The sequence below is a fragment of the Camelus bactrianus genome, chromosome 12 (assembly GCF_048773025.1).
Source record: "Camelus bactrianus isolate YW-2024 breed Bactrian camel chromosome 12, ASM4877302v1, whole genome shotgun sequence".
Lineage (NCBI taxonomy): Eukaryota > Metazoa > Chordata > Mammalia > Artiodactyla > Camelidae > Camelus > Camelus bactrianus.
In genome coordinates, this window is record NC_133550.1 from 62,526,173 (window position 1) to 62,537,660 (window position 11,488).

The 11,488-nt window shown below is 52.7% G+C and overlaps 1 protein-coding gene across 1 annotated transcript; it reads right to left on the minus strand.

Annotated features, from left to right (window-relative positions):
* Positions 1 to 467: 467 nt before the first annotated feature.
* RPS19BP1 (ribosomal protein S19 binding protein 1) lies at positions 468 to 4,071 on the minus strand. The gene is made up of 4 exons (XM_010960278.3): positions 3,917 to 4,071; positions 3,623 to 3,751; positions 1,403 to 1,500; positions 468 to 976 (listed from the first exon to the last, which is right to left on the minus strand). The coding sequence occupies exons 1-4, from the start codon at positions 3,966 to 3,968 to the stop codon at positions 839 to 841; spliced, it is 417 nt and encodes a 138-aa protein (XP_010958580.2). The 5' UTR covers positions 3,969 to 4,071; the 3' UTR covers positions 468 to 838.
* Positions 4,072 to 11,488: the final 7,417 nt, after the last annotated feature.

Sequence of the window (11,488 nt, forward strand, 5' to 3'; positions counted from 1 at the left end):
TCCTGCTCCGCACAGACCTGAGCATGAAACCCTGTTCCTTGAGGTCACCTCCAGAATGGCCCCACCAGCCCCCACCTTATGTGACAGAGAGAGGAGAAACAAGTGGCCTTTGACTCCCTGCCCCACCTGCTCCCAAGGGCACAAGCCTGGGGCAGTGGGCTGAGGCAGCAGCACCCCCTCCCTCAGACCCTGGTGTCCGTGTCCCTGGAACAAAGCCCCCAGCAGCTGCGGGCACTATTTTTGCCTCAAGAGCTGCCTTCTCAGCTGTGGCTGCCACCCCCAGGGGAGGAGGCCTGGGTGGTAGGTGGACGAACTGCTCTCTGGGTGGCGCCTGCGCTGGGGCCGGACAGGAAGACTTCAGACCCGGAGCTCTAAGATCCACTTCAGGAGGTGGGGGAAGGGAGGGAAGGATCCCTGGTGCCAGAGGAGATGGGCAACACCCTGTAAGTCAGAGCAGCACGCGCAGCTCCCAGGCCACATTTATTAGAATCCAGCAGCCCTCCTATCAGAAGTGAGATCCCTGAGGGCCCACTAACTGGCCCCTCCACAGCTAACAGCCCAGAGGGCCTACTTGGGCCAAAGCAGACAGAACAGTCAGTAATGTTCCTTTCCGGCAGGTAGATGGCACCCCCTGAGCCTGCAGGTATCAGCGCCGGTCAGTGAAGATCCTCCCCTGGGCTTTCAGCTCGCCAGCTCCATCCCAGCCTCCCCCAGACTGCACTCCCGAGCCATCCTGAGCCAGGCTGGCTGCACCATGCAGGGCAGGCTCCGGAGGCCAGCAGAGCTGAGAGCAGGAGGCTGGGCCCAAGGGCCCCTTCTGCTGTGCCCTCCTGGAAGCCTAGCTGCCAAAGTATTCCTGCTGGAACTTCTGGAAGTCCTCCTCGGTGAACACGGTGCCCTCGGCCTTCTTCTTCTTCTTCTTAGTCTTGGTCACAGGCCGGTCACAGGCCTTGCGGCCCCGGTTCTGGCGCACAATCTGGGGGCATGTGGGAGTCAGGAGCCCTGGGGTGGTGACTCCTAGCACATGAGGGACCGCCACTTGGAGCCACACACCTGGCACAGCTGACCAAGTGCTGCCCTCTCACACTGTCCTGGGCAGCAGGACACATCATTTCCACTTACAGAGGAGGCCAGCAGGAGGTACCCACAGGGGCCACAAGGGAGTAAGGCCAGGCCCAGACTCCCACCTTCCCGCCCCCCGCCCCTGCTCGACCCAGCTCTGCTCTCGGCCCCCCCCGGGAGAGCCTCTCACAGTCCAGCAGTGTAGTCCAGCTCCTAGGAGCCTGTAGGGTGGCTCAGCTTCCACCCTCTGCTCAGGACTGAGACTCCCACAGGTCCCAGGAACAGCCTCAGCAGCCCCCTCCCAACCCTGTTCCTTCCCACAGCTCAACCCCTGACAAACCTGCTGGGTGACAGATTCAGCCACTGTGCTCCTTGCACTGGTCATAAACCTCAGGTTTACGTCAAGGTAACCCCGACGCTCTCGCTTCTGGAACTCAGCTGTGGGTGGTAGGCAGGGTGGCATCATTTCAGATTCACCCCCTGGAAGCCTTCCAGGTCCCATCCTGACATTTCCCCACTCCACCCATACCCTCCAAAGGCCCCATCGAAGCCCCATCGTTCCTTCTGAAGATTACTGCAACAGCCCGGGCTCTTCTGTCAAAACCACACTCTACAAGATCCTGCTCAAAGTCTCCCTTGGTTCCAGTTGCTCAAGTGATTTATTCAACCCATACATCCTGAGCACTTATTCGGTATGAGGCACTGTTCTTGATGCCAGAGCACACAGCCGGAAACAGAACAGACAAACTTCTGCCCTTAAGGAAGTTACACTCCATAGGAAAAGGGATGGTAAACGAGAAAAACTGTATTTTAGAAGGTAATGGTTTTATGGAGAAAAAGAGACTAGTAAACAGAAATGAGAAATGCTAGGGAGCAGGGTTGCAATTCTAAATAGAAGGGCCTGAGAAGGCCTTGCTGAATTGAGTTCTGAGCAAAGACTGGAAGGAGAGAGTGTGCCCAGGTTGGGGAAGAGCATTCTGTATAGAGGGAATGGCCAGTGCAAAGGCTCTGAAGCAGAAGTGTGATTAATGTGCTTGAAGAAAAGAAAATGGCTGGGATGGGGAGGGGACAGCCCTAGGAGACAAAGCTGGTAGGGGAGCAGATCATGTGGGGCCTTGTGAAGCAACGTAAGAATGCAGAACTCAGGCTTTCACCGAGTCCGATGGGAGCCACTAAGGATTTGGGGTAGAGGAGAGTCAGGTCTGACTTAGGATTTTACAGGTCACTTTGGCTGTAGTGGTGAGAAAAAGATTACAGGGGTGGAGATAGGGGGCCAGTTAGGAGGCATCTGCAATAATCCAGGCAAGAGGTGATGAAGCTCAGACCAAGGCGGCAGCCACAGAAGTGGTCCTTAGATTGGCCACCTAAGCTCGAGAGTCCTTGCACTCATCAGTAATGTGCCAAGACAGGCAGTGGGAGGACGGCTGGAATGGAGGGGTGGCCCCTGGCATCAGATGTTCCTGCTCCACACCAGCATCCCTGGTGCTCAGCCAAGTCCCACTTTCCTGCCTCCACACTTTGCTCATGCTGTTTCCTCCTTGGAATTCACAGACTTTTAACAAATACTCAAACACCTTTTATGTACCTGGCCCTGGGGATTCAAAGACACACTGGGAGCTCACCAAGTCCTGTCACATGTCAATATCCCACCATTTTGCCCACAGCTGCTCCCCTTCAAGTCCATACATCTTGTCAAGTGGCACCATGTCCCCCAACATGCTCTGTTAGAAACTGGGCTCCAGTCTCGCTGACTCCCTCTTCCTTCACCCTCACAGCCACCAATGCTCTCTCCTCAGCGCATCTTCCACTCACACCATTCTCTTCTTATCTCTGCACCATCACCACTGCCCAGGCCACAGCACCTCCTACTTGAATAGAGTAAGTGACAACAGGGCTCTGGAGACACACTGCCTGGTTTCTACCTGTACCATCTGCTCGCTTCTGTATCTGTAAAATGAGGGTAATGATAGTACCGACCTCCCAGGGTTGCTGCGAGGAATTAAATGAACGAACATTTGTATGAGGCTTAGAACAGTACCAGGCACAAGGAGTATTAATTTTATTAAATGCTCTGTCTCTGACCCTTGTTCACTATATGTCCCCTTTACCAGGCTTCTTTCAAATTTTCAAAAGCAATAAAATTTCTGACTCCGCATATGCCGTTCTCTCTAGAGTACTCTTTCCCTAGCTCACTCTTATACTTCCTTCAGGTCTGGGCTTAAGTGTTGCTTCCTCAGAGAAGCCTAATTTGGCTTTTTATTTTAGGTCCCTCTAAGAACATCACAGTTTTACTGCATAGACCTCATTACACTTCGCAACTATACGCTGATTTCAACTCTTTGATGATTCTCTTCCCACTAGGACTGTAGACCTTGAAGGCCGGGACGATGTGATTCGTTCACCTCCGTGTTCCCAGGGCGCTGCTCCGTGCCCGTCGCACAGTAGGTATTCTAGAAATGCCTGGCGAATGTTTCAAACCCTGACTCAAGCGCTGCCTCCTCCAGGGCACTGCCCTCAACCCCCGGAGCAGCAAGCACATCCAGCCCCTTCCCGAGCTCACCTAGGGCCGACTTGGGCACCTTTCCCTTGGCCGAGTTCCTTAGTTTCTGGCCCTGGGTCGCCTTCGCCTTCCGGGTCCGCTTCATTGGAGCCGCGCTGGGCTTGGTCTGGCTTGGCGCAACCCCGGGGGCTGTAGGGGAAAAGAGAGAGGATCGGACCAGGTTGGAGGGCTATCAGGGTTCCCATCTCACCAAGGCTAAGCCAGGCCTGGATCGTTCCGCACCCTCCTGACTCCTGTCCCCGGCCCTGCCACCTTCCCTCCAGGGTTGGACGTCCCTGGGCAGGGCCTCCTTACCCTCGGGCATCCCCAGCAGCTCCAAACCCCGCCGGAGCAAGGCCGCCGACATTGCTGCGTTTAGCCCCGCCCACGCGCCTCAACTACTTCCGCCTTGGCCGCCCTTGTTGTCTCGGCGGAAACCCGAGCGAAAATGAAAGGTTCCGCCGTCGGCGGGCGGAAGTGCCCACGTTCCTTAGAACGCCTGTGTTAGGTTTACCACTGGGAGGAAAGGGGGCGGGATGTGGAGGCGGGGCCAACGCGCCGAAGGTCGCATTTGTCGTCCAATCACAAGCCAACCAACCAACCCTTTGCGAGCCAAGCCCTCGCCTTCTCCCGGAAGCCGTCCACCACTAGTCCAGCTTCGTAGGTCAAGCCTCTAGGGTCTGGCCGCTCGGTGGTGGGCGAGGCCGGGGGCACGGTGGAGTGTCAGTAGTCTCAATTTTTACGAAAAAGGAGAATGTATTTTTTGAAGTATTTTTTTCATGTTCTTCAATCAGAGCAACGTATCGCACAGATCGAGTTTGACATGAAAACCCAGCTGTCTTCCATGAAGCCAGACATTAAAGATACTTGCAAAAATGCAAAACAGTATCAGTGTTGTCCCACTAGTCTGTTTTGTTTTGGAAAATACAACTATTTTCATTAAAATATGTCACTAATGTTAATATGTGAGCTTCTTATTATTATTTAAAATGGATTAATAAATATTTTTAAACATTCTCTGTTTTAGTTTCTAACGGTAACTGTCGTTAGATATTTACACAGACAGAAGTTCTTTGGGATCCTGAATTTTCTAAGAGTAAAGAGGTTCTTAGAACGAATAGTTTGAGAACTTCTGATCTGGATATTAGTACCCTGGTACAGAGGAATGCTGTCTTGTTCACTGCCCCATCTGCAGCTCCTAGCCTGGTACCTGGCATGCGGAAGGCACTCAATAAATGAGTGGTGAATGATGAGGAACTACTGAATTCTCCAGGCAAACATGTTCTAAGGTCCTTCTGTATATCTGACACTGTAAAGTGTAGAATATGGAGATGACTCACTTGGTCCTTTGTGAATGAACCTCACTAATCTTCATCAGCTAGTCCAGGAGGGAGATAAACACCTAAACAGACATTAATAATAACAAACACAATGTCAAAGTGCTGTTTTAAAGGTTTACATTTGTTAACAGACATATCACTCCCTGCCCCTGACTCTGACGTATGAACTTCCCGATTTACGGATGAGGAAACGGGGACACAGAGAGACCAAGGAGCCTGTCCAGGTACACAGGTGGTGTCAGAGCTGGGAATAGAGGCAGACAGCCCTGCCTGAGCATCCATGTACTGCTCTCCTGTGCCAGCCACCCAGGAGAGTACTGCTGAGGCCCTGAGTAGGGCCTGTCAAGCCATGGAGGTCAGGAGGCCCCTGTAGGAGAAGAGCAGCTGGGCCAAGGTGGGAAGAAAGTGTCCCAGGCAAGAGGACTCCATAGTGAGGGCAGATCCCTTGGGGACAAGAGTGACCCCAGAGGAGCAAGGGGGACAGGATAGTTTCTCTGGCGGCAGTCTCCATGGAATTGCCCTGAGGGCTGTGTGGTGCCTGGAGCCCAGAGAAGTCAGCTCTTTTTCCTTGCTTCTGAAATGGCCAGATTGCTTTCTTATTTCTTTTATTCGATTTCTTTTTATTATAATCGTTTATTTTTTATTGACTATTCCCTACCCACTCCCCCCTGTAAACTCTACAAAGGCAGGGATCGTTGCTTTGTTCCCTGTTACATCTCTAGCGCCTCCAACAGTACTTGGCATATAGTAAGGACTCTGTAAATGCACGAATCAGACGGATGAAGGCAGAGATGTCCAGGTGGTCGTGGGATGTGTGAGTCTGCCCCTCAGGAGGGCAAAGGACCAAGCTCGACCATACCCCCTTTCTGTGAATCTGGGATGTATTCCAATATCCTAGCTAAGCAGGGGGATTCCGGCTTCGTTTTCAGCTCTCCGGACGCTGGTAGGGCCAGATGGCCACTAGGTGGCGCCGCAGGACAGCTTTCTCGCAGGGCGCGGCTCAACCATCCCGGTCCACCGCAGTCTAGTTGGGGGTCCGGGTAGGAGTGTGGGATCAAGATGTCCTTCGGCGTCAGCCGGCTCTTGGTGGCCAACATTGCTCTGGCTCTGGCTTCCTGCTGCCCCTGCCCCGCAGCCTTCCGGGCTAGACAGTCTTCCTGGGCTTGACCTGGAGGAGTGTGTGAAGTTGAGGCAGAGTCACCAGGCTGGGCATCCGGGTGGGGAGGGGAGGAGGCCCTCTTCCGGAAAAGTGTGCAAAGGACAGCTGGTCACTCACTGTTAGGAGGCTGTGCGACCCTCGGCAACCCCTTAACAGACAGTGCCTCAATTTCCCCATCTGTTAAATGGGCTTAGTTCCCTAATAAAGAGTGTATGAGGAGCCAGTAAGTTAATACCGGTAAGGAACTGGGTAGGTCAGCACCCAGCAACTGTTCATGGCCGATATTACAGACATGTCCACTCCACTCTGAGCAAGAGCAAGAATGAGGTGCTCACATTTGGACACCTAAGAAATGTCAGGCCTCCCCTGGACTCCTGATGGGACAGGCTCAGGGATGGCAGCTCCCTCCTGCTCTGTCCCTGTCTCTGGGGCGAGGCTGGGGTTATAAAGTCTCACAAGCGGGTTTCTGTCCTGGTTGCCTGACGTCTAGGTGAGCTGTTTACTGATCTCAGCCTGTTTCCTCATCTGCAGGTGGAAGTGCTGGGCTCCCGCACTCCCCTCGGTGCCCCTCAGTGCCCCTCAGTGCCTGCTCAGCCACACAGAAGCAGCATCACGGTGAGGTTAACTCCTCCCTATCTCTGTTGCCCGCGTGCCCCATCCATGTCTCTTTCTTGGCCTTTCTGGAACCAGATTAACCTCACCAGGCCTTGGGGGTGGGGGTGGGGAGGGCTGAGGCTCAGAGGGAAGTGGGGTCTTCTGCAAGGTCACATGGCACTTCAAGAGCAGAGTGAGGACTAGAACCTGGGTCTCTGAGTCCTGAGCAAGAGTGTGGTGAGTGTGAGTGAGCGTGAGTGTGTGCATGGCCTTTCTGAATTGTGTGTTGGAGGGGGCATCTGGGGTCTTGTAACTTGCTTTTTCTTTTCTCTCCCCATCTTTCTGTGGCTCTTAATCTTATCCTTATCTCTGACTGTTGTCTCTCCGTGTCTCTGCCTTCTCTCTCCTCTCTCTGTCTCTGAGTCCTCTCTCTTTCTCTTCCTCAATCAACACCCCTGTCTCCCTCGCCACCACCCAAAGCTCCTGGCTTCTCTCCACCTTCAAACTGAAAATCTAGATGGAATTTCCAATTGCCTCTTCCCACTGGCAATTGCGAGTCTCTTTATGTCCAATGTCTCTCTTCCCTCCGCCGCCTGGCCCTGCATTACTGCTGAGGTCTCTCTTGCTTGCCCTCCTCCAACTCCTGCCATCGGCGGCTTTGAAGTGCGTTCACAAGAGCGCTCAAGAGAAAATCCATTTCTGCACTGTCTGGTTCTAAATGGATGGGGAGTGGGCTCCTTTAGGCCTCTGGTCTCATCTCCTCCTCTCTCAGGCTCCCTGGAGCTTTCTTTTCTAAAAGGTGATGCTCGTGTCTCCATCTTATTTCCTCCTGACCAGGCTGTCGCCAGGCAATCACTCCTCATTTCCTCCTGGGTGGGGAAGGGGGCCGTGGAGCAGAGGGAGGTGTTGGGGGATGGGTGGGGTGGAGGGGTGGTGGTGGGAAGGGAAAATAGCCCAGGGGACTGGGGCTGACACAGATGCTCTGGGCTCCAAAGCCTAGGCTCACACAGCTGTGTGCCCAAAAACAAGCCACCTTCTTTCTCTGGACCTGTTTCCTCCTCTGTGAATTGGGCTTTGAGAAATATTGTCTCGCCCTCCTCCCAGGACTGAGATTGGTGGAGGCTCAGAGCTCCTGGCTCCTGGGTCCTGAGGTCTGGAGGAAGCACAGGTTCTGGAGCCAGGCTGTATAGGTTCCAATTCTGGCTTTTTTATTCACTAGCTGTGTGACCTTGGGCAAGTTGCGTAACCTCTCTGTGCCTTGGTTTCCTCATCAGCAAGTTGATTATAATAATGGTCCCTACCTCGTAGGGTGGCTGTGAGGATTGAGTGTGAAGTGCTTGGAATAGCACGCTGGGCACAGGATAAGCGCTGTGTGTTTGCAAATAAATGATTGCCATGTGGGCCAGCCGTGTGCTCTTGGGACCTGTGCCTGCATCTGTGCGCGTAAGCTTGCATGTGTATGTAGCTGCTGGGACCCCCGCTCTTGTGATCAGCACACAGGGAGAGTAACGCTCAAGAGCCTGGAGCCAGCAGATCTGTGTTCAAATGCAGCCTTTGCCACTTACCAGTGCAGGGACCTGGGGAGGTTATATGGCCTCTCTAAGCTTTGTAAGGGGATTCGTGGGGGCTGGCGGTGTCTCCCCTAGGGATCTGTCATGGGAGGAGGGTGCAGTAGGAGGTTGCAGAGAATGTCCACAGCACCAGGCCTGGCACTTAATCATCTGTTCACTCAGCAAACACTAGGAGCCATGTTGTGTACAGGAGGGTGGATTCAGGGTGAACCAGGGGCTCCGTCCAGGGCTGGTGGTGCTCAAACATTCATGTTACACTCTCAGCAAGTGTGAGCCTCTTTTGCTCTTAAGGCCTGTGTTTGTGACTCCAGGGTTTGTGGGGTTCAGGGTGGCACCCACAGACAGGCCCCAGGGACAGCAGCCCGTCTTGGGAGGGAGAGGTCCAGGCAGAGGCTGAGTGGCTTCTTTTCAATGATTTGAAAAGATAAAATTGTTGGCATGACTGATTTTAAGAACTTAATAAAGTTACAGGAAGAATCTACTACAAATTCTCCACAGTGATCTAGGGTCAGATAGTGACTCTGGGTAGGCGTCAGAGGTGGGGTCTTTTTAATGGCTCCACCCTGACCAGCCAAAGACACAGCTCTGCCCTAAATTGCTGTGTGACCTCGGTACATCCCTTCCCTCTTGGGCCTCAGTTCCCCCTGGGGTCAAATGGGAGGGGTCCCCCAGCCCTGACAGGCCCCCAGGGCCACTGAGATGTCAAGAGGTTACAGGGAGAGGAAAGGTGAGCTTGGAAGAGCCAGGGGAGGGCTTGGGGGCTCTCAGTAAGCTAGCACACCTCTTCCCAACCAACTCGTACTCTGAGACTCACCAACGTGGTGGGGTCAGATGGGGGGTCCTTAGGCAGAGCAGACTCGGGGGGCTCGTAATCACTGTGAGATCTGGAGTAAGTCCCTTCTCTGGTCGGGGCCTCAGGGTCCCCATCTGGCCAGGGAGGATGGACACTAGGGTTATGGAGGTAGAGAAAGTGTCAGCATAGGGCTCCTCAAGGGGCAGAGGATGAGGAGTGGGAGGGCTTCTGGCTCCCAAGGGGAAGGGGAGGGTTCAGTTCCTTCCAGCCTCAGCTTTTAAATTCTAATTACATCTCCATTAAAATGCAAATTTCCAACAAACACCCGGAATGGAGGCTCTGTTGTCATGGCAACTGAAGTCTGAGGTGGGGAGAAGGGAGCTGGTCTCCATCTCCTGAACCTTCCTGACCACGCTGAGGCCTGCCTAGGAACCTCCCTTCTCCCCTTCTCAGAACTCCGAGCATCTCATCAACAGCTTGGGGGTCCCCTGCCCTGAGGCTGGGTCTTCAGGGGAAGACAGCTGGGTAACTTTGCTGAAATCATTTTCCTTCTTGGCCTCAATTTCTCCATCTGCGAATTGGGGAAAATTTTTATAGGCCTCTCTTGCAGGTTTATCCTGGAGATTCAGTGAATTAATGTGCAGGACATCAGGGAAGGGGGATCTGCCCTCCAGGTGCAGTTTCAAGGTATTTGATGAAGCCATGGCCTGGACCCCTCCCCATGTGGAATCAAGGTGTCTCTTGCCTTGGAGTTCTAGCCTCTGCTCCATCCCTGGGCTAAGAGCCAAAAGGTGGTATGAGAGGGACCTTCAAATCCTTTGTAGTCTCAGTCCTGCAGGTTGAATCTTCCCTTACACTAACACTGTAGCCATTTGACTTTATGGTCTTCTTTCCTTGCAAGGGGGATATGGATGTCTAAAAAATGGTGGGGGGGGTCTTTTTGCCCCCAGGTGATCTGAAAACAGGGAGGATAAAGAGAAAGAACTTCGATAAGGAAAAGAGCTGACAAAAGGAGCAGGAAGGGATGAATATATGGAGGAAGAAGTTGTTTCCCTTTTTGCCTCTGCTTCTAGGAAGCTCAGATTGAATAGCATTATTATTGTATTACAGTGATAACTGTAACTGATTACATTATTATATTACATGACTATATTATTCAACTGTAGTAAGTGTCCCTTTCAGCTTTCAAGTATATCTAGCTCACTCCTTTTCCCTAAATGACTTCTAATCTTTTATTTCACTTTTTAAGAAATCCTCTTTAGAAATAGCTAAGAGTATAAATTATAAATTAACAATTATGACAGAGAGAAAAAGAATGAGCTTGGACTGTTCTGTGCCAACCTTTCAGACTCTAAACTTCCTGGTGATTGTGGCCTTATGCTAAGTGGTAGAAGGGGAAGACGGGGGTGGGGATGGGGTGGGGGGATGGAGGGTGGAGGGTGAGGGGTAGGGAGGGTGGAGTTGTGGGGAGTGATGGCTGTAAATGCGTCTGATGATTGATTTTAAGTTCCTAATGCTAAGCTAGTAAGATTGTATCCCCGCAAGTGAGGCTCAAGGGGCTGGTCTTGAAGGGGCCAGATATTGAACAAGACGGGAGCTCAGTTCTTAGAAGAGGCCAGAGAAGGTGCATTAACTCCCTTACCAACCATGACGAGACAGTGTTGGTGTTTACACCACCTTCCCTACCTCTACCGCTGCTTCCTTTGCAATTGGGCGGGGTCAGAAAATGAGTTCTGGCTGATGGAGTGTTGGTGGACCGGATGGTGCCACTCTGGGCCTGGCCTGGCTCTTGAAAGCATCCCTTGCAATCTCCAGCTCATTTTCCTTGCTACCATGACCTTGGTACAATATATTGTGGATGGCAGAGGACTGTCCAGTCGGACTGTGATGCATTTAAGCAATAAAATATTGTTGTTATATTTTTTATAGCTCTGAGATTGCAGGATATATTTGTTGCCCCAGCATAGTCTATCACCTCCTGACTAATATACCTATACTAATATACCTCCCTGTTACCCTCCTGACAGTCCCCCAGGAGGTCAGGCTGGGATGACCTGTGTCACGTGAAGTTTGTGCACAGAGGCAGAACGAGGAAGAGCAGGCTTTGTCATGGCTTCAGGGTCCTGAGTCTGCTCGGTGGTAAACCCTGGTCCCCTGAGGGCTCAAGCTTCAAGAAAGCAGAGGACCAAGAAGCCTGGAGCTGGGACTTGAGGGGTATGGGTGGACTGAGACTTCGGCCAGGCCCCAGGGGCTTTCTCAGCCACAGAAAAGGAAACCCCTGAGATGGCTTAGAGGGGGCACTTAGAGAGGAACAAGGGTCAGAGGCTGGCGTTCTCATCCTGCTCACGTCCTTGCTGGCAGCCCAGGACAGTCAGCCCCCCTTGGGCCTCCTTTGCCAACCTGTGAAAAGAGAAAGTGTGAAATGTCTGA

What these genes read in the sequence shown, in the direction of transcription:
- RPS19BP1 (XM_010960278.3), bottom strand. Translation starts at nt 3,968, where the DNA reads ATGTCGGCGGCCTTGCTCCGGCGGGGTTTGGAGCTGCTGGGGATGCCC. An exon ending in GCTGCTGGGGATGCCCGAGG is followed by an intron (nt 3,752 to 3,916) that starts GTAAGGAGGCCC and finishes TTTCCCCTACAG; the next exon opens with CCCCCGGGGTTGCGCCAAGC. An exon ending in GGTGCCCAAGTCGGCCCTAG is followed by an intron (nt 1,501 to 3,622) that starts GTGAGCTCGGGA and finishes TACCACCCACAG; the next exon opens with CTGAGTTCCAGAAGCGAGAG.